The sequence below is a fragment of the Dasypus novemcinctus genome, chromosome X (genome assembly GCF_030445035.2).
Source record: "Dasypus novemcinctus isolate mDasNov1 chromosome X, mDasNov1.1.hap2, whole genome shotgun sequence".
Lineage (NCBI taxonomy): Eukaryota > Metazoa > Chordata > Mammalia > Cingulata > Dasypodidae > Dasypus > Dasypus novemcinctus.
The window spans coordinates 2769442-2792496 of NC_080704.1; the positions used below are offsets into that span (position 1 = coordinate 2769442).

The 23055-nt window shown below is 40.9% G+C and overlaps 1 protein-coding gene and 1 non-coding gene across 4 annotated transcripts in view; one reads left to right on the forward strand and one right to left on the reverse strand.

The window, feature by feature from the left end:
• LOC101432457 (glycogenin-2) overlaps positions 1-9271 on the forward strand; it is a 43874-nt gene extending 34603 nt beyond the window's left edge. The window contains exons 9-10 of one of the 3 annotated variants that reach the window (XM_004449142.3): positions 3014-3121; positions 7345-9271. In XM_004449142.3, coding sequence (XP_004449199.1) covers positions 3014-3121; positions 7345-7506 — 270 coding nt within the window. In that variant the 3' untranslated portion in view covers positions 7507-9271. The remainder of the gene's footprint in view (positions 1-3013; positions 3122-7344) is intronic. The other 2 variants (XM_071213235.1, XM_004449143.3) reach the window with 2 other exon arrangements.
• Positions 2434-2536, reverse strand: LOC111759424 (U6 spliceosomal RNA). Its single transcript, XR_002793412.1, has one exon. It is a non-coding gene; the product is annotated as a U6 spliceosomal RNA (small nuclear RNA).
• Positions 9272-23055: the final 13784 nt, after the last annotated feature.

The window sequence follows — 23055 nt, forward strand, 5'->3', positions numbered from 1 at the left end:
ATGTGAGCGGCACCATTCTTGGGGAGGCTGCACTTTCTTTCACACTGGATGGCTCTCCTTATAGGGTGCACTCCTTGTGTGTGGGGCTCTCCTACGCAGGGGACACCCCTGCATGGCAGGGCACTCCTTGCGCGCATCAGCACTGCACGTGGGCCAGCTCCACATGGGCCAAGGAGGCCCGGGGTTTGAACCGTGGACCTCCCATGTGGTAGGCGGATGTCCTATCCATTGGGCCAAGTCTGCTTCCCTCTGTGACCTCTTGATGGGTCAGGATATTTCATCTTCTCCACCCCTACCAAGAATAGTACTTCTCAAGACCCAAATCCCAGTCATACCTTGAAAAGCAGCCTACATTTTTTTTCATGTAACTGGCCAGCAAAGTGTATCTCAGAACTGTCCATTCCTGAGAAGCTCTAGACATTCACATCAACTAATCCTGGACTTTCTTTCAGTGGAACTTTTCCAACTTTGTCTTGGGGCCCTTTGCCTGGCAGTCTTTCAGTATCTTAATGGTCACCCTTCCTCAGGGGCTTTGCAAGTGCTCTACTTGTGCACAGCACTCAAGAATTTCTTCTTCTGGGGAAGCAGACTTGGCCCAGTGGTTAGGGCGTCCGTCTACCACATGGGAGGTCCACAGTTCAAACCCCAGGCCTCCTTGACCGGTGTGGAGCTGGCCCACATGCAGTGTTGATGCGTGCAAGGGGTGCCCTGCCATGCAGGGGTGTCCCCGCGTAGGGGAGCCCCACGCACAAGGAATGTGCCCCGTAAGGAGAGCCGCCCAGCGCAATAGAAAGTGCAGCCTGCCTAAGAATGGCGCCACCCACATGGAGAGCTGACGCAACAAGATGACACAACAAAAAGAAACACAGATTCCTGTGCCGCTGAAAACAACAGAAGTGGACAAAGAAGAACACGCAGCAAATAGACACAGAGAACAGACAACTGGAGTGGGGGGGAAGGGGAGAGAAATAAATAAATAAATCTTAAAAAAAAGAGTTTCTTCTTCTCATCCCAACTCCAATCATTTTATACCACTTACTTCTATCATCTTTCAGGCCTCATTTGAATATCCCTCTGTCAGGAATACTCCACAGAGCAGATCAGGTCCTCTGATAAAGCTGCTCACTCTTCCCTAGAATTTTCTTGGCTTGCAACTTCAAATTCACTATTAGATACATGTCTCTTTCTTTCCCCTTTGAAGGTAGTGATTTATGCCTCTGTGGCCCTCTCATCAATCTTTTTGAGTGAATAAATCCATCCCTCAATGAAAGGAATGAACTGGACTTTCTCCAAAATGGGAAGGCTGGGATTAGAGATTTGGGAGCTAGGTATCTGGGTTATGAGGCTGTTCACCAAGTCAACTATGTAAAAATCTCTGGGTCAATGGATTGGGAGCTTTCAGGCTACAAAGAGTCACCCTGGGCCCTTCCCAGCCTGCTCACATGAGCTCCTCAGTGTGTTTGGAGTACAGATTGACTATCCTCTTTAGGCTATGTTGTTGACACTCATTGGGGTAGCTGCAGAGAAAACCTTTAGTTCCTTTATGGAGCCAAGTTTTTGGGCACAGGCTTGCTTCCTGACCCTGTATCTGTCAGGGTAGGCTAGCTGCTGTAACAAACATCCCCCCAAATAAGTAAATGTTTAGTACCTGTTTGTGTCATGGTCAGTTGAACAAAAAACAACCTTTACTGTATACAGGACCCTTCCATTGCTCTGCTGTGCCCTCTATTAGAGAAGCCCTTCTCAACAGAGGATCCTTGTGAGAATTACCCCCTCATGCCCTAAGCCATCCATTATATGTAATGCATTAGTTGATCTTCTCTAGTTATGTAGCATGCTCTTGAGGATCAAGAGGATAGTAACTGGAATCATTTTCTGTAGGGCTGTGTTTTTTCATGTAGTCTGAGTTGCAGAAGGCTTGGGGTTCCTCGTGCTTCACCTGGCCAGAGGGAAACAGAAGGAAAAGGTGTTACCTTCTCACTTTCCAGCCTGGCGGTAGCCCACTTCACATTTTCTCAGTTCCACTGGTGAGACTGAGGCTGCTGGCCTTCTCCAAGCCCAAGGAAGCTCAGAATTGGAGTCAGGTGTGGGCCTAAGATGAGAAAACACAGGTATCAGTGGGCATGCCATTCTCGGTCATAGACCTGTTCATCATTACCTGCACTTGCATCATGGAGGAAGAAGAAATGGACTGGGTGTTTTCAAAGAAGGTGCTTTTATTTGCAAGAAGGTGTGTCCCAACACGACTTTGTTTAAGTTGACCTTGCTGGTTTTTAAAAATATTTACAACAGATAATAGTTTGCCCGGAAACGGAGACTTCTGCTGCAGGCATTCGTGACCCAGTTTCACCATCCTCCTCCCAATTTGAAGACTTCTCAGAGACCCACACCATCTTTTTTTTTTTTTTTTCAAATTCTACTCAATTTATTCATAAAAATATGGAACGCTTCATGAATTTGCATGTCATCCTTGCGCAGGGGCCATGCTAATCTTCTCTGTATCGTTCCAATTTTAGTATATGTGCTGCTGAAGCAAGCAGCCACACCATCTTGGTAGATCTCATTTATACTTCTTAAGCAAGCTTGTCTCTCTTACCGCTGTTTAAACTCACAGAGTTTTTGTGCCTGTGACAAACCAGAGAACATGTCACATGTGATTTTCTTTACTCCGTGAGCTTTCGGAGTGGTTTCTCCAACCAGTCGAGTCCAAGGGTGAGGTCCATGAACCTTTCACTCTCAGTGTGAGACTATCTTGGTGAAATACTTCCATGAGCATTTGTTATAAACCGACCCAGGGTTGTCTCTGAAGTGGTGACTTGGGTAAGTTCTACAAGAACTTCTAGCTTCTCAGCTTGTAGGAGAAATGGAGTGTGGTTCAGGCAAAGCAAGGAGCAGCAAAGCTAAGCTTTAAAAAGCTTCCCAGGAAAGGCTCGTTAGCATGGCTAAAAAGCTCTCTGTCAGCTGCTCCCCTGGAGCCCACCATGGACTAATCCTGGAATGGTTATGTTTCTAGCAGCCAGTTGATATCGCTGAAAGCAGCCCCACTGAAGACATCTTGGAGACAGACCAGGAGGCCCCCGTGGAGGTCACCAGGGACCCCGTTCTTCAAGATTCTTTGGAGGTGGTATCCCATCCCTCTGACCCTGCGTGGCCCAAAACCGCTGATGGGGCCACATTGCTCTCAGCTCTCACTGCGGCCGCTTGCATGCATCGGCCAGTTGGCTCTAGTCTCAGCCCTGCTTTCCTGCCCTCAGAGCACGTCTTCTCTGTGGACCTCGGTTCCATCATCTCCTGTTGGGTCATTGCATACGGGTGCTTGCTCTACTCTCTTTCCTCCGCTCTGATCATTATGCACCGTCTCTCTTTAAACACTGTCCTGCCAGAGTTTGTTAAAGCGATGTTGCGGGACCTTCCTGTAGCATGAGCATGGGAACTAATGCAGAATGGTTAATTTTCTAATGCAAAGAGAATACGAGCTGTGAAATTTGGGGGGAGAGGGTGAATGTTTTGATCCAAGTCAATTTCTTCTTCGAGATGAAAGTGGAAAATGCCTTCTTCCTGAGCTTTTTCTGGTCTGCAAATTCTAGCCTTCACTCTCATCGTTGGATGAAAGCAATAGCTAAAGTGTGTTTTTATTCCCCTAACAATGATCTAATCACATCCTTTGGCCTTTCAATAATACTAAATGGAAAATATAGCTTTAGCACAGGGTGCTGTGTGTAGGAGGAAAGTTGCTGTTGAAAATGCATTTGGAATCTGACCTGCTGTATATTAAATACGTTAGTTTGCACAATGCCTTTAGCAGAAAATGCAAAAGTTTATTCTCTCTGTTAGTTAGTCAATCTATCAAATACCAAACATGACCACTGTTGTGAAATAAGGTTTTCTTCTGAAACTGCAATCTGTAGAATGGGAGTTTGACCCCTTCAGGAATTTTAGTTTATCATAGTAGTGTTGAGGCCACTTGTGCCCTAAGCCATCCATTGTATGTAATGCAATACATTACAATGCATTAGTAGAGAATAAAATTATTCCCTATAATTATTAGGGAATAATTATATTCCCTAATATAATTAGGGAATATATTTCCTATATATATAATATATATAATTATTAGGGAATAATAATTCCCTAAATATAATGAGGGAATTATAATTCCCTATAATTCTATATTTATAAAGAATTATAATATTATATAAATATAGAATTATATTCTATATTTTTGCATATATATTGCATGCATCAGCCAGGGAATATATTTTGTATTCCCTAATATAATTAGGGAATATAGTTCCTATATATATTCTATAATTATTAGGGAATAAAGAATTTGGGTGGGATGTTGGACATCTCTTGGATATCTCTGCTATGTTTTAGGCTTGGAGCTTTGTGCCGGTGCAATTGCTTCTCTGAGGATCTTGGGGTACCTAACTCGGAGACTGGGAAATTACACAGGAGAGGAGGGGGCTTGAAAGAAGCACTGGAGATGCATGACTCTAAAAATTAGCTCCATGCCTTCCACCCCACTACTGCCTCCCAACTTTTCAGATGGTACCAGGAAGAGTCACCATGAGTGGAATGTATCATGCCAGGGATGCTCAGTTGCCATCCATTTCATTAGCTGGGTCATTTTCTTTTTTTAAGGAGGGACTGGGGATTGAACCCAGGACCTTGTACATGCAAAGCAGGTGCCCGACCACTGAGCTCCACCCACTCCACCAAGCTAGGTCTGTTGACATTCTCCTCTTACATGTCTCGCCTGTTAGCATTTCCTTATCTAGTGGGCATCTCAGCCTGTTTCATGAAATCCAAGCTGTGCTTGTTGGAAACTTACCTCCTCTCGCTATCCCCACGATGCATCACCTCAGGGTTTTCTCCCGAAACTAGTGGTGCCTATGAGTTGTGCACTTCTGGAAAACTTTACTTCTCAGGAACTCAAGCCTTGAGTGTAAACCCACACTTCCAAGTGCTCTTGGGGAGAGAAGCATCAAACCAGGCTGGAATACATCTGCTTTTATTCTTGATACTGCTATAATCATGGGGTGGCTCTATTTTAAAAAAATAAAATGTTATTGAAGTATATCATTCATACCTGAACATACATAAATAACAAGTGTAGAATCAAAATTGTGAACTTACAAAACAAACATGAGTATCACTGAACAAGGCTCCCACACATCTCCCCACCACCCACCACCTTGCATTGTTTGAAACATTTGTTATAAACTAATGAAAGAGCATCGTTGAAATATTACTAACTACAACCCGTATCTTACATTTGGTATATTTTCCCCTCAACCCACTGATAAGCAAAGCCCTATATTATATCTTTTGTAGCTTGTGAACAAGCATTCTCCTGTTTGTTCTGTTAACCACAGTCCATTTTCCACCACTGGGTGCCCTGTCATACAGTCGCATGGTTTGTACTGGGATGACTCTATTTTAACAAAGTGTGTGGAAATGAGTGTGGATGGCAGAATGTAAAAAGTCTTGTTGATAGGGGAGGAGTGGGGTGAGAGCGGTAGGGGGTTTATGGGAACCTCTTAAATTTTTTGAATGTAACATTTAAAAAAAAAATAAAGAGATCATGGAAAAAAAATGCTATGGAGATTATGTAGAGGATAAATTACTATATGCCCAGTGATATAGACATTATAATTTATGTCTAGTGCCCAACACACTCCCCAAAACATGTACCATCTGAGAAGTACCTGTGCCAAGTTTAGTGTCAAATAAGTATATGTGTTTGCATTATGTATATGTATATGTATATGTATATGTATAGCTATAAGTATTGGGATATGTATGTGTATTTGTGTGTCTATTTATCTGGATGTCTGTGTGTATCTATGAGGTTACTTTTTGCATATTACCCCCAACCGAGATATCTTTCTTGTCTGTTTGCTTGTTGTTTTTGCTGGTTGTTTTTGCCGGTTGTTTGTGCTCATTGTCTGCTCGTTGTTTTTGCTTGTTGTCTGCTTCTTGTTTTTTGCTCATTGTCTGATTGTTTTTCTTTAGGAGGCACTGGGAACCAAACCCAGACCTCCCATGTGGTAGGCAGGCGCACTCTTGATTTAGCCACATCCGCTCCCCCCTTGTTTGTTTTTGCTCATTGTCTGCTCATTGTTTTTGCTCATTGTCTGCTTGTTGCTTCTTTTGCTCCATGTCTGCTCATTGCTTGTTGTTTGTTTGTCTTTAGGAGGCACTGGGCGTTGAACCTAGCACTTCCCATGTGGGAGGTGGGAGCTCAAATGCTTGAGCCACACCTGCACCCATACATACATACATACATACATACATACATACATACATGTTTTTTTTTAGGAGGTACCAGGGATTGAATCCAGGACCTCATGCATGCAAAGCAGGTGCTCAGCCACTGAGCTCCGCCCTCTCTGCAACTTCATGCGTATTTTTAAAGTTTTTTTCTAGTACTTGGTAAGAAGTTTTTTAAAGGAAATGTATTTATTTTTGTTGGCCCACTCGAGCACCAAACAAAAGTAAGGCACATGTGTTTACATATCCTCTCATATCTATCACTTGAGAAGACAGAAACTCTGACATTTTGCTCTTGCAAGGAGAAAATTATCTAAATTATCTTGCCAAAGCAGTCCAAAATATTTTTGGTTTTATTTAGATAAGGTAAAAACCTTCTTCATTTAACATAGTTTGATTATTTGCTGTGATACAAAATAGTGAGATGTTGGCGGGTGTAAATAGTAAATCAATAATGTGTGTGTATGTGCATAAAGTGGTTTAGCCACAAGAAATTAAATACAATTCTTAGGGAAAGGTGAGTACATATAGAATTTTTCCACTTTTTTTTTTTTTTTTAAAAGATACTTCAATTACATAAATGTTACAGAGAATAATATATAAGGGATTCCCATATGCCCCCCTCCCCACACCTCTCTCATTTTCCCACATTAACAACGTCCTTCATTAGTGTGGTACATTCATTGCAATGGATGGACACATTTTGGAGCATTGCCACTAAGCATGGATTATAATTCACATTGCAGTTTACTTTTTATATAATTTCATATTTCAAACAGAGTAGTCAGGCAAAAAGCTTCTTCTTATGAGAATATGACATTAAGTCCAGCACATTTTATTTTTTTAGGAGGTACCAGGGATTGAACCCAGGACCTCGTATATGTGGGAAGCAGGTGCTCAACCACTGAGCTACATCCGCTCTCCCCAGTTCAAAAGAAACGTGCTCATGACTAGCACGTCTCTGAGAACTGGGACTGGTTGGTAGGGTGAGTTGCCAATCCCACATTGGCTTAGGTAGCTTTTGCTCTACGATGGGCAACTTCAAAAACCACCTCCCATCTTCCGTAGGTTGACCTGGCCATTTCCGTCTCCGAGATTTCCGTTCAAGAAAAGGCCAAGGAGCTCAGTCAGGAGGAAGACAGAAAAAAGTGGGAAGAAGGGCAAATCGACTTCATGGGGAGAGACGCGTTCTCACGCATTCAGGAAAAGCTGGATCGGTTTCTGCAGTGATCTGCACGGTCGTTTCGTGTGCGCGTGGTGAGACGACGTCTTGTTTCTGTGGTCCTTTTAAGTGAAAATCTCCTCTGGTCTTTTCCCGAAGGAAATGCCTGTTAAACAACGTGCCTCTATTTGTGGTTGTCACGCTCGAGTGCCTAACAAAAATCACGTAGAAAATGGTAGTCCAGCTTCTGATCCAAACCCCAGGTAACTTGTAGCCCTTCCCGAGAGGCCAACTCTTCCATTGCCTTTGTTGTCCCTGGATGAGAATGGCTTTTATTCTCACCAGAAGGAACTCAAACTCTGCCTTGTACAGGTGCTATGACATGTATCCTACACGTAGGTCAACAGTTTACTGCATGTTTCCTTTGGTCCCTGAGCTAATGACACTGATTTGTATTACGTACCTTGGGAACCTCAGAGAACAAAAAAACCTGTTTCCTTATCCTTTAGGGCTAACAGTCATTTAGACATCTTGACTTTGACGGCCCTTAGATGTTGTGAAGCAAATATGAGACATGGCACGACTTGTACTCTCAGCTTTGAAACCTGGCAGATCTCCACAGTGCCTTTGGCAGGAAGCCAATTTGGAAAATGGCAGAGGTATTTAGAGGAAAGATTTTTAACTGGCTTGGGGACGTCACCTCTTCTAAACCAATTCACTTATTGGTTTCGAAGAACCAAGGGTTTACGCCAAATGATTGCTAGCGTCAGCTCCTTCATGGTAAAAGGATCTGGAGTTCCTCTTTGCTTAAAGTTAGTCCATTGCAGTTGGTTTATGTGGCGGCTACTTGGTTACTCTAGTATACCACCTCTATATCTCTCACTACCTCATTTGTCAGTAACTTATTGGCTCTCTGTGCTCTCTAAGCCATTTCAACACTGCACTTTCGGGAGAACTCTCATTTTATGAGACTGGACATTTAATCACACAGGAAAGCCTCATCTTCAGAAGTATCCTACTGTTATGAATAAACACAGTATGCTGTAGCATCTTTCTGGGTCACCGTTCGTGGCCACAGCAATTAACATGAAAAGTGGAAATCACTGTAATAAAAAGAGGGAAATAGGATGTTTAAAACTTGTGCATGGGGGAGTGGGTGTCGTTCAGTGGTTGAGTGCCTGCTTCACATGTACAAGGTCCTGGGTTCAATCCCCCGTACCTCCTAAAAATACATACATACATATATATATACTCACACACATATATATATACAACTTGTGCATGGTTTATTTATCATACCCTCACAGTTAGAAAGCAAGGGATTTATTACACAGTCTTGAAGAAGCTGGAAGATCGTGTTCTACAGTGTTTTAATTAACTGGATATATTTGACCACGTTTTACATCACAGGAAGCAGCTCAGTGCTTTGGACACTATGTTTCAACTTTCCATCCTATTCCTTGGGTTGTGACTAATTCAAGGTGTGGGCTGTGGTTGACTTACTTCTGATGACATCTGGGTGATATGTGATTTGCCATCTCGGTTGGCAGTGAGCATTTGACTCTTCAGGAACTAATTTAAATTATCTATACAGCCATAGTTTTGGGTTGATTGAGATGGGCCAGGAGCCATTATCCGTGTTGGTTACAAAAAGACAGAACCGCACTCAACAAATGTGAGCAGGGCTATTTTGAGTCTGCCTCATCTTCTCTGGAGAAGAGAATTCATGTGTGTAGACAGTAAGTTCAATCTGGAATTCTGTCTTGCATTCCGGTATATAGCATTGTATTTGGATGAACGTTAATGCATTGACATTAAAACTTTAAAACCACAGTACGGTCTCTGTTTGGTTTGTGTGTGCATGTGTTATGAGATACCAGAATAATATTTTATACTTAAGGGGAGGAAGGAAGGTGGCTGCCTTTTCCCTACCAGAAATATAAATTGCTAGATGGGTTTTCAGAATTGCTGGAAGAAGGAAAATGCATGGAACTAGTTACTTTTCATCTTTTAAGCTCCCCTACGGTCTCTACGGAAGGAACCCGTTTTCCAGCATTGCCTTCTCACCCCTCTTCGTTCATTCGATCTTTCTTTCAACAAAGAGCTGTTGAGCTCTGTGACAAGTGTGAAGTGAATACATGAGAAGTTCAAGCACATTTTGAGGACTTCTAAAGCATCCATACGATACATATAAAAAGATTTTATTGCATAAGGGGTGCCAAAATCAACATCTGTGCTGTGCGATGCTGGAACCACAGAATGATATAGTTGAGTGCCTGTGGGCACTGTGATCTTTTTTTTTTTTTTTGAAAATGACACTTTTTTATTGTCTTTTTTTTTTAAAGATACATAGATCACACAAAGTGTTACATTAAAAAATAAAAGAGGTTCCCATATACCCCACACTCCACCCTCCCCCCACTCCTCCCACATCAACAACCTCCTTCATCATTGTGGCACATTCATTGCATTTGGTGAATACATTTTGGAGCACTGCTGCACCACATGGATTAGAGTTTACATTGTAGTTTACACTCTCCCCCAGTCCATTCAGTGGGTTATGGTAGGACTTATAATGTCCAGCCTCTGTCCCTGCAATATCATTCAGGACAACTCCAAGTCCCGAAAATGTCCCCACATCTCATCTCTTCTTCCCTCTCCCTGCCCTCAGCAGCTCCCGTGGCCACTGTCTCCACATCAACGATACAATTTATTCCATTGCTAGAGTCACAATAGTTCTATACTAGAATACCAGTAAGTCCACTCTAATTCATATTTTATTCCTCTGTCCTGGAGATCCTGAGATGGAGATGTGTACTCCACCTCTAAAGCAAGAGGGAGCTTAGATCGGTGGGTTGTGATTTAACCTATTTTGATACATAGAAAGGTGTTTGTTGGTAAGTCCTAAAAATTATTTTAGAGAGATTTTGAAATTATTAAATATTTTTGGGCAGGAAAAAAACATTTTTAGATAAATTGACGTGGGAAGCAGGTGTAGGTCAGTGGCTAAGCGCCTCCTTCACACGTACAAGGTCCCAGCTTCAAGCCCTGTTACCTCCTTAAAAAATAAAAGGTTCCTCTAATTTGGGTGAGATGTGTAAATCCAGAGGAAAAAAGTATACTTTTTGCTTCTCAAAATTGCTTTGCTAAATCCTGCTGAAACAATTTGCTCATAGTTGAATGCATATGAATGCTAGGTCCTTATGCTAATCACTTTCCTTGTGATGCTGCAAATGGTTTGAAGCAGAAAGGAGTTCCTTTCTATCCATCTCTCCTAAATTAGAAAGAGTGGACCAATGATCTATTCTGATAGCATCTTCTCTTTAGAGTCCAGTTGTGGTTAGAGCTGTGCCTGAGGTTAAAAATCCGCATATCTTATCTTCCATTATTCTAAGAAACTAAGTTCTAATATTTCTTGGCATGAGCAATGCTTTTTGAAATGCTTCATTACAGCTTCAATTATATGTAGTATGTGAAACATACTTTGCAGATAAAGTTTCTTTTTAGCAGCAAAAAAAAAGTTCCAGTGGTATTTTGAATGTATCACCAAATGTTGCCCAAGATAGGAACACAGGTCATTAAGAAGTTCAATAAATAATAATCAAATCCCCATTAGTCTTTGACCTTTTCATGGTTTCCTGGCAGAGCAAGATTCCCAGAATCACCTTGCAGTTTCTTTCCTCAGATCTAGAATTGACCCTTAGTTTAAGGACTGTTTTACTTTAAAACTAGTTAGGTAACGTTAGTTGTGATTTTCTAAGTCATGCAGCCTATAACTTGAAAACAACTTCTCTGAATCATCCTTAAAATAAATAATGTTTCCATTTCCTTTTTGTCTATAAAATAAGAATTATAACAGTACATACTCGTAGGAGTTTTTCAGAACACAATGAGGTCAGGAGTCTACAGCTCTTAGCAAATTATGCTATGCACATGCATCAAGTACATGAAAAAATTTAAAAGTTAAGCGAGTATTAATAAGCATGATTGTCATCTATATTCTGTTTCAACACAATGTCAAAAAAATTGGTTAAAGTGACTTAAGTGCAGGGTAAGAACTTTATTAGCTGATATGCTTTGGGGAAAACATGGAGACCAAGTAACTTGCTGAGCAGAAAAAGGTTGGGGGTTTTATAGATAAGGAGAGGAAAGGGGTATGTGTCCTTGTGCTCTGATGCAGGATGCAATTTTGTTCATGTTTATCTGCTGCAAACCTGAAATTGGACAGTTGGAGTTTGTTGCATTTTTTTTTTTTGGTACCTCTTGCTTGTTTTGTTGGTGCAAATCCTTTCCAAATACTCGCAGAATGGTGCTTTCAAGAGGTGTTTCTCAAGTCTTGCATTCTGTCAAGTTTCAGGGGAGAGGAGGGGGAAACAAAAAAGGAAGGAAGGGAAAAAGAGAAGATTAAATAAATGGAAAGGAGGCAAGAGTCCAAGCCAGATAAACTGGGCTCTTTTAATCCCTTCACAGCTCCAAGTGGAGAGGAACCTTTTGCTCAGCGATTCCTTCTTTTGACTATCTAATTTTTATAAAATGCAGCAAAATTTTGTACCATCTATTTACCCATCACTGTTGCTGCTTGAGCCCTGTGGAGAAAAAAGCGACTCTTTCAGCCACATGCCATCTTGTTCAAGGATAACTGGTTGAGAATCCTTCTTGAGGAGCAGTGCCTCATACCCTTTTTTCCATTAAATTGTACGGAATTGGCTGCATTACGTTTCCTGCGTGCCTCCACCTGTTCCTCCTCTTGGTGTTTGCCTTCCATTAAGATTGCTCTACAAGAGCCATGTACACATCCCCTAGTGTCCCATTTTCTGGTCATGCAGAGATATAAGCTCACAAGTACTTCTCCTTTTAAAAGTTTTATAGCCCAGTAAAGCACTGGTCCCCATGAGGCTCTACCCAGGGGGTGAAATTCAAAACAGCGAAAACAAGAGGGTTATGCCATTTTATCCAAAACTTCCAGGTAGTTTTGACAGCCGTTGCCCAGAGCCCCTGCTTCTTGGCACTCTTTCCTTTTTGCTACCTCCTTCCCCACTTCAGCCTGTGGGACTTGGTCCCTTGGCCCTTATCCAAGAAGAGCACAGAGATGTTTCACGCCTCCTTTTGCACAGTTTGGTGATTTTGCATTCACATGAGCTTCTGGCACTGGAGAGGACCTGTTGGGGATGGAGTCAGCAACAGAAGAGCAACAAGAATTTATAAGGGGGAGTTTGTAGAGAGTCTGGGAACTTGTTTGTGCCCCTTTTTTGTCAACTGACTATTGATGGATAGCCTGGTCTGGGCATTTTGCCCTGAACCAGGGGATTTTCAAGCAGACACCGTCAGCTGCTTAGAGAGTCCAGAAGACTTGGAGAGTTTCGCTGTGTGGCAGGTTTTCTCCAAGGACTGGGTTCAGAGCCTCTGTCTGCGTTCGGCCAGGTTTCATCGTTTCCTTCATCTTGCCTCCTCTTCCACCCCAGATTGGGTGAGGGACGTCCTGCCCCTTCTGCAGAGGCCTGCCTGCTCCTGCAGTCTGACCCATCCTATGGGGTGGGTTGACCACGAACGTGAGCATTTTGCAGCCCTTGCGCTGATTTCACCCCCAGGAGAAACGGGGCACCCATGGCTGATGGGAATCCATGTTTGCTAGCCGCAGAAGCCGCTTGAATTCCTGGCTGCCTGTGTTACCAGTGGGTGGGGTGTCCGAGATTAAGATTCCATCACGTAGAAGACCAGGTCTGGAGTGGCCCCTGGAAACCAGGGAATCGGGCAGTTTTCCCAGAGAGCTGGGGCCAGTTGTTACAATTCAGAGTTGAGCCTGTGACCCTGCCAGCACGTGGTTTACTGTCTTACCTCGTACCCAGGGTGGGGGAAGACAAAGAGCAGCAAAGCAGAGCTGGACAGAATAAAATTAATAGATAAGATAAAATAAAATAAATAAAATTTAAAAATAAAGTAAAATTTAAGAATCAAATGAAAATTTTAAATTAAAATCAAAATAAAGTAAAACAAAAAATAAAATAAAGTAATATGAAATTAAAAATTAAAATAAAAACTTAAATGAATAAAAATGAAATTAAAATTAAGTAAAAAATAAAGTAAAATAAAATAAATAAAAATTAAATAAAAATAAAAAACAAAATACTAGCATATAAAAATAAAGTAAAATTAAAAAGTAAATTAAAAAGTAAAATAAAAATAATAAAATAAAAAATTAAATTAAAAGACTTAAAAATTAAATAAAAGAAAAAAGTAATGGGTGAGCAGAAGAGCGGAAGTCTACTACCAGTTTCCTTGCTTTTTATTCTTTAGCCAGAGCGGGATATGTTTTTTTCTCATCTACTAATGGACAAAATGGCATAATGCCCCCAGATATTGAGTCTCAAATGATGGGAAGTTGCAGACGGAAGGAGCTGTGTTTTGTAAAGCATTTAGAGCGGCTGGAATATATTAAGAGCTCAATGAATGTCGGCTGCTATGCCAATTATTTTTATGCCAATTATTTCATCCAGGCTGGGGGGAAGAGATACAACCAATTAGGTATATCTGGCTGGGGGGGTGGGTAGGGGTGGCCATGCATTTGCCATTTGTTAAGAGCAGAGCCGAACGCTCTTCTTCCCAGCTGTGTGTCTTTAAAGCCTCTTTCCCGCTCTCCAGCTGATTTAGAACCGGTGGAAATAAACGATGACCCTCCAAAGGATAAAAACAGATGCTATGTATTCAAAAGTTGCTGTAACAAGAGATTTTGCACCATCGCTTGTGTTTGGCAGGATTCCAAAGACAGGGAGGGGAGTTGGGAATCTTTAACATGTGTTGTGTGGTATGTGCATTTCCATTTTTGAGACTGCGTAGTGGTGTCTCATTGTGGGTTTTTCTTACACATTTTTAAAATTAAAGTTAATAGATCACACAGACTGTTACATTAAAAAACATAAGAGGTTCCCATATAACTCACTCCCCACTTCCCCATCCCCCACTCCCATCATTTTTGTAAATTGTATTTTTTGAAGATATATACATCACAAAAAAAGTTACATTAAAAAACATAAGAGGTTCCCGTATGTTTCCCTGATGTATTTTTATATTCCTTCTTTTCTACTGATTTGTTTAGATCTTTCCTGTTGATTTTTAGGGATTCCTTATCTATTCTAGATAAGAGCCCTCTCTCAGGTATATGCATTGCAAATATTTTTTCCTACGTTTGACTTGTATTTTCATTTGTCTTCAAAAAGGGAAATTAACATCTTATCAAATTTGGAGGTGGATTTTATTGAAAAAAGATTTTTGCTTCTAGTTGTGATAATCATATGATTGCCCTCCTTTTATTCTATTGAAGGGGTGCATTCCTTAGAATTTATTATATTAAACTAACCTTATGTTGTTCCTGCAATAAATCCATCATGGTTGCATTGTATTCTTTTTTTTTTTTTTTAATTTGCTAGGATTTTGTTTCAGAGAGAGATTAGCCTGTAATTTACCTTTCCCTATAAGCTCTTGGTCAGGTTTGGCTACCAAGGTATTTCAATTTATTTTTCCTCGGCACCACATACCTTACAAATTTTCCCCCTGATTCTTGGACCTTTCTGCTTAACTTCTTAGCTTTCAGCACCACGCAGCTAGAGACTTGTGCATTCCACAAGTGCTTCAAGGCAAACCACCCTTTGTCAGGCCATGCTCCCTTTTCTCTGGGATCTTGGCTACTCAAATCACTACTTCCTTGGCAGTCCCAAAATCATCCCTGAAAAGGACTGAAGATCTGTTTTGAGCGTCTTTGCCTCTTAGCAACAGTCCTCTGCCCTAAATCTTGGTCGCTTGCTCTGTGCCCAGAACTGGCAAATGCCCCAAGGTGAACAGAGGCTTGCAGGAACTCTTCCCACTTTGTTCTGTTTTCTCTGGGATCTTGGCCCTCTGGCTTTGCCTTCCTTGAAAGCTCTCCAATGCCTTCATGCAGATTTTTTTTTAACAAATCAATTTTATTGACACATATTTACAAACATACAAATTCATCCAAAGTGTACAATCAATGGTATTTGCCATAAACACATAATTGCATGTTCTTCACTTCAACCATTATTAGAGCGTTTTCATTATTTCAATAACAATAATGAGAAAAAAAAAAAACCCCAGACAAACCAGAAAATTCCTCACCTCTCAGTCTTTCTATCCTACTTTCTTTAATTTTTAATTTTTTAGAGATACTTAGTTACATAAATGTTACATCAAAAATATAGGGAATTCCCACATGCTCTGCTCCCTGTATCTCCCACACTTTCCCACATTAACCACATCCCTCAGAAGTGTAGTATATTCATTGCAATTGATGAACACATTTTGGAGCATTGCCACTAAGCATGGGTTACAGTTTCCATTATAGTTTATACTCAGTCCCGCACAATTTTGTAAGTTATGACAAGATATATAATAGCCTATATCTGTCACTCAGGACAATTCCAAAGTCCCAAAAATGCCCCCGTATTACATCTATTTTTCCCTCTCCCTGCCCTCAGAACCTCCAGTGGCCACTGTCTCCACATCAATGATATAGTTTTTTCCATTGCTAGAATCACAATGAGTGTATCGTAGAATACCAATAAGTGTACTTTATTCTATAGTTCATTCCCCAATCCCAAGGATTCTGGGATGCTGATGTCTAGTCCACCTCTAATTGAGGGAGGACTTTGATCTCATGGGGCACATGGATGGGACTCTTTTGCTTGCAGTTGTAGACTCTTTCGGTTCCTTGTTATGGTGGTTGTCCATCATCACCTCCTTGTTGGTTGTCCTGGGTGAGTCCAATGAACCGGAGAGTAGGTGTTTTAGCCCCATTGAGATTCAGGGACCAGCTCGCACATGGACAGTCCAAATATTTATTTGGACATATACCTATTCACTCTAGTATTAATTGTAGGTCCAAATAAAAGGGTCAGAAGAGATGTGTAGGGAAACCACATTTGGGTCCAACTCTGTCACACTGGGAGGCATAAATTCCAAAGTAGGTCCTACTGGCAATGCATCTAACTCCTGAGCTCTCTGCCCTAACTATAGTGTCTGGATGTCTCCAGAGCTCTCAGGAGCCCTGCTATTTGGGGTAGTATCTATTTTGGCAGTCTATGAGTTCCTGCTGAGACATGCACAAGCATAACCTCTGGGATGACCTCCCAACTCACCCTGAAGTCTCCCAGCCATACAAACTCATCTGTCTTTACCTTGTCCCCCTTTTCGGGAAGGTCCTCTTCCAGCTGCATTGCCAGTTGGTGTCTGGCCCCAATTCCTCAGTGCCAGGGAGGCTCACCCCCAGGAGTCATGTCCCATCCTTGAGGGAAGGGTAATGGGCCCCTCATATTCCCCTAATCCCACCTACCCCCCTCCCAAGGACATGGTTGTTCCTGAAGAGAACCAAGGTGATATTTGTTTGAAATATATATTTCTAGACCACGTTTTCCCCTTCAGCATGACTGACATCAGGGCTGGGGAATTCTGGTGAGGAATCTTTTGGATGTCAGGAGCAGCCCTCCTCCAGGTGGTGTAGCCAACAATGTCTCCAGACAAGTTTCTGGGGGGACAGAGTGCCCCCCATGGCAATCCAGTCTTCCTGACTAGAGCCTGTTTTTCACAGCAGGTGTCAGAGTCTGGTTTTATAGGGATGGCCTCGACTCATTTTATTAATGGTGGGAGGCTCAGCCAACACATTCTTTCTGGGTCACATCAATGAAACTCCTACTGCCTGACTTTCACACTGTTGTCATGAACCTTTCGTTTCTCTACAGCACACATTTGTTCCTGCTTTCTGTATAAGGACAGGGGAGTCCAACTGTCTGCTTTTCTAAACAGATAACAGAACACCTGTATTGGTTTATTCTCCTGATAGGAAAATAGATCCATTTTTCTCAGATTCTCACCACTCTTAGACATCAACAAGATGTTTTACTCTTCACCAATATTATTGGCATACAAAATTACCTCAATTATACTCTTCCCTGCTCTGTTAGATTTATTATCTTATATATATGTATATGCATGAATTTATATATGGATAAGTTGTATATATAAATTGTATATATGTACGCATACACACACACTTATACACAACACTTGTATTTCTCATCAATTTCATCTTTTTTCAAATGGATTGTCTGCCTCTTTCCTTGATTTGTAGAACTTATTATATATTATGGATTTCAATCCATTGTTTTTGAATTGTAGACATTTCCTCCCCCCAGCTTTTAAACTATGTTCCTTTTGCATAACAGGGACTTTGTATTTCTTACTTAAATTGGTCTACCTTCCATTAATGCTCCCAGGTGTTTTACTTACAGAGACAAACTTTTCCTGATGAAATAATCAGAAAGTTACTCAATTATGCTTTTATCCAGTGACTCATTTTTTTACATTTAGATATTAGAATCATTTGGAGTTTATTTTTGTTTATTTGCTATAGATTAAGAATCTAACTTGTATACTGTCTATTCAATTGTTCTAACACCATTGATTCTTTTTCTGAATATAAACCATTGATTTATTCTTTTAAGATTTTTACACTACTTCATTTTCTAAGCAATAATACACAATTACTTTAACCTTATCAAAAGCCATGGGCGATCTTTTTGTACCATGTGTACCTGACTTCGGCCAGTGAAACTTTTATTGTAGTAAATATTTCCTTAATTCCAATGAGAAGCAACTGAACTGCTCCTCACAGATGTACATGGAGTGGGTACATTTTGCTGAACTTGGAGGCAACTAGAGTTGCAGCACTTACTCTACAGTTTGTTGGGCTAGCCCATGTAGTTTATGTAATATTTGCATTCAAAATAAGTCATTAGAAACCTTTTTGTTGGCAAGATGGCACCAGAGTAAGTGCACCCATATCATCACTCCTACAATAAAACAGCTGAGTGGGGACAATCCTGCCTAAGTCAGCTGTTTTAGGAAGCCACAAAGCGGGAGGCTGCTGGACATCGAACCAGAGAGAGCATGACGAAGAGAGAGCTATACCAAGGTAAAACCGTGGGTTTCTGCCCCTCCCCCAGTGGAAGAAGCCACAGCTTTCCCGAACCTTGCCAATCACACAGCCAGAGGGGAAAAATTACAAGAGTGGGGGGATTCTGGTAAAAGGTGGAGAGGAGTCCTTTAAGTGCAGGTTCAATGGTCTGGACCCCACTTTTTGAGCTTTGAGGAGCATATCAGCTGACTTGAGGAGAAATCAGGAAGAGGGGAGAGCTGAATCTGCTGAGGCAGGCTGATTTACCCAACTTCTGTGGGTTATGTCTGGGAGAACGTGGAGCCAGGCAATTAACTATTTCTGTGCAACACACCTTTTAACTCAAACTATATTCTTCTCAATATTCAGTTTTCCATTTCATTGTCAGTACTGCACAGTCTTATTCCTATAATTATACAGTGTTCAAATGAGTTTAATATTTATTCTCCTAGGTCTTATACAGTTCATCTGCTAATGTTTACTATCAATACTATTATTATACTTTTTCTTTTCTTACCTCTTTTGCTTTCTTTGGCCCTAATCTTTTTCCTTCAAGGTAACTTAGACAACAACAAGGAAATAAAATAAGAAGAACAAAGTGTCCAAGAGCAAACTTAAAACACACACAAAAACAACACCTAAAAAACCCAAGCCTAGAGGGAGAAGCTACTCAACTGAACAAGCCCATCAAGAGAAAATGATGACCAGACAACAACAATAATTACAAGCCATACAAATAGTCAAAAGACGTGGCCCAGTATGACGAAAAAATTAAAAACCAGGAAGAGGAGCAGAACATCAAAGAAATAATTGAAACAAATATCATGGACCAACTTAATGAAGTGAAGGAAGAGTTTAAAGATATTAAGAAAACATTTGGAGAGCATACTGAAGAAGTTGTAAACATACACAAAATGATAACAGATATCATGGTGAGAATGGCACAATTTAAGAAATCAAACACTCTTAGCAAATAAGAGCATATTTGCAGAAGCAGAGGAAAGAATTAGTGATGCGAAAGACAGTACATCTGAACTCAAATAGATTGTAGATGATTTATAAAAGGATAGGAAAAAAACCAGCAGGGCCTTAGGGATTTGAATGACAATACAAAATGACCGAAATACACATTTTAGGCAACTTAAAAGGAGAAGAGAAGGAAAAGGGGGCAGACGTTTTGTTGGAGGAAATTATGGCTAAAAACTTCCCAGACCTTTTGAAGGAGATGGATGTACACATCCAGGAAGTGCAGCACATCCAAACAGTATAAATCCCAAGCAGTTAACCCCAAGACATATACTTGTCAAATTATCCAATGCTCAAGAAAAGGGAGAAAACTCAAGGCAGCAAGAGAAAAGAGAACCATCACATACAAGGGAAGCTCAATAAGATTAAATGCTGATTTCTCATCTGAAACCATGGAGCCAAGAAGGCAGTGATATGACATAGTTAAGGTGCTAAAAGAAAAATATTTACAGGCAGGAATACTCTATCCCACAAAGCTGGCATTATTAAATGATGGAGAGTTCAAAATATTTACAGATAAACAGAAACTAAGAGAGTATGTCAATGAGAAACCTGCCCTTCAAGAAATACTAAAGGGAGCTCTGCAGGGGGAAAGAAAAAGCTGGAGAGACAGAGTTGGAGGAGAGTGTAAGAACAACCAAAAAGACAAAAAGAGAAATAAAAACAACATATGGTATAGACAAATCCAAAAAAAAAAAAAAAACAAACACGGCTAACGTAAGTAATTCTTTGACAGTAATAACACTGAATGTTAATGAATTAAATTCACCTGTCAAGAGACACAGATTGGCAGATTGGATAAGGAAATATGACCCATCTATATGCTGTCTACAAGGAACCCACCTTAGATCCAGGGATTCAAGGAGGTTGAAAGTGAATGGCTGAAAAACAATCTAACAAGCAAATAATAATCATAAAAGGGCAGGAGTAAATATACCAATATTGGACAAAATACACTTTAAATGTAAACTCTTTTGAAAGACAAAGACGGATGCTACATATTTATAAAAGGGGTAATCTTTCAAGAAGAAAGAGCAATTCTAAACATTTATTCACCTAATCAGGGCACTTCAAATATCTTAGGCAAACAATGGAAAAACTAAGTGGAGAAATAGATGCCTCTACAGTTAGAGTGAGGGACTTTCATACACCATTATCACCTTTAGAGAGAACATCTCAACAGAGAATCAATTAAAAAACAACTTTGAATAATATATTAGAGGATCTGGAACTAATAGACATTTACAGGATACTACACCCAAAGGCAGCAGGATATACATTCTTCTCAAGCACACATGGATCATTCTCCAAGATAGACCACATCCTAGGCCACAGAGAAATTCTCATTGAATCCCATAAGTACTGATATATTGTGTTGTCATTTTTATTAGTTTCAAGGTAGTTACAGATTTCTTTTGAGGTTTCCTCCTTGACCCACTGTTTGTCTAAGAGTGTATTGCTTAACTTCCAAATCTTGTTGCCTAATCTGGGTCTCTGGCCCTTGCAGATTTCCAGTTTCATTCCACTGTGATCAGAGAAAACATTTTGTGTGATTTAAATCTTTCTGAATTCAATGAGATTGGATGGAGTGAGAAGAGGGGAGATGGAGCCTGGACAAGGTGGAGATTTGCTTTTGTGAAGGACAGCCCATAGTCCAGAAGGACATGCCCCATGCTGACTGCAAACCCTGGAGGGCTCGATTGACAAAATGCTGCCCAGAGTTTTATTCTAGGATAAAAACACCTGAGCACACCTTTTATCTATCCTGGGTGAATGCTCCTGGTGCTACAAGCATGACTTCTGACACACAATCACCTTGAAAGGAGGTTCCCTAGTTATTTGTTTCAATTGTGGATTTCCTACAACATTTCTTGACTCAGAACGGAACTGTGAGGCTGGGTGGGGATGTCTAGGATACTTGATTGAATTCAGTCATATCTGCAGAGGGGGAGATGGATAAAAGGGGGTGGGAGGCAGACAAAGGTGAGGGGGTATGAGAAAGCCAGTGAGGAGACCCTGGGTGACCCTCTCAATCCTCTTAAGCTATTGAAGGGTTTAATTTCTGTCTCTTCCTCCCCACCCCCCATGTATGACATCTCATTTCCCATAATCTCACATTTCTCTACTTTTCCCTTGGATTGTCAGTAGCCCACAACTGGAGAATTCAATGGCTTGTTTTTCATTTTTCTGGAAATTTTCTAAATTTTGCTTCTTTCCTTGGTCCTTGATATTTTTTCTGTGCTAGGGGCTCCCTTTTTTTTTGTTTTCAAAAGGGAACATTTTTGATATAAGCAGATGGAATGCAACCAATTGGGCAAACTTTGTATTTAAAAAAATGTAGCCAGAAAATGGTGGGAAATTGGTATTGTGGGTTGAATAGGGGGGAAATATCTTTCCAGAAGATATGATCAAGTCCTAACCCCTGGACCCATGAAAATAGGTGGAAATAGGGTCTTGGAAGATGAGCTTAAGGGGAGGGCAGCCTGGAGGAGGCTGTCTTAATCCAATATGACTGGTGTCCTTGTAGGAAGAGTCACAAATACACAGAAGAGGCCAAGTGAAGACAAAGCAGCTCTTGAAGTGATGTGGCCACAAGCCAACGACCTCCTGGGGACACCAGAAGCTGGAAGAGGGGCCTCCTCTGGAACCTTTGGAGCAGGGCTTTTTCATCATTTTTGTTCCATGGACCCCTTGGCCATTCAGGTGGAAACCATGGACTCCATCTCAGAATGTACCAGCAGATAGTTTTATGACACTCACCATCAGCCTGTCTTTAAATTACATTTTAGGAATATTCAAAATTGCATTTTCCCATAGTTTCCCATAGTTTCAATACTCGATACCCTAACACGGTTCAACCTCTGTTCATTTTTGGCAAACATTTAGAAATTCGAGTTCTCCCATGGCATCATAAAACCACCTCTGCCATCCTTACCAGCCTTTTTAAAAATATATATATTTTTTGTTTATTTTTAAAAGATACTTAGATGATATATAAAATGTTACAAAAAACAATAGAGGGGATTGCCATATGCCCCACTTCCCACGCCTCCCACGCTTCCCCACATTAACAACTTCTTTCATTAGCATGGCACATTCATTGCATTTGATAAACATTTTGGAGCACTGCTGTGCAGCATGGGTTGTAATTTACATTGTAGTTGGCACTCTCTCCCACTCAATTCGGTACATTATGGCAGGATATATAATGTCCTGCATCTGTCACAGTAATATCATTCAGGACAATTCCAAGTGCTGAAAATGCCCCCACATCACACCTCTTTCTCCCTCTCCCTGCCTTCAGCAACTTCCATGGCCACTGTCTCTACATCAATGATATAATTTCTTCCATTGCTAGAGTCACAATAATTCTATAGTAGAATACCAGTAAGTCCACTCTAGTTCATAATTTATTCCCCAATCCTGAGGACTCTGGGAAAGTGATGCCCACTCTACCTCTCATTGAGAGGGGACCTTGATCCCACATGGCTGATGCATGGGGCTCTCTTACTTGCAGTTGTAGACTCCCTCTTGGTTCCCTGGTGTGGTGGTTGTCCATTCTCACCTCCTTGTTAGTTGTCTTGGGTGAGTCCAATGAACTGGGGAGTAGATGTTGCAACTCCACTGA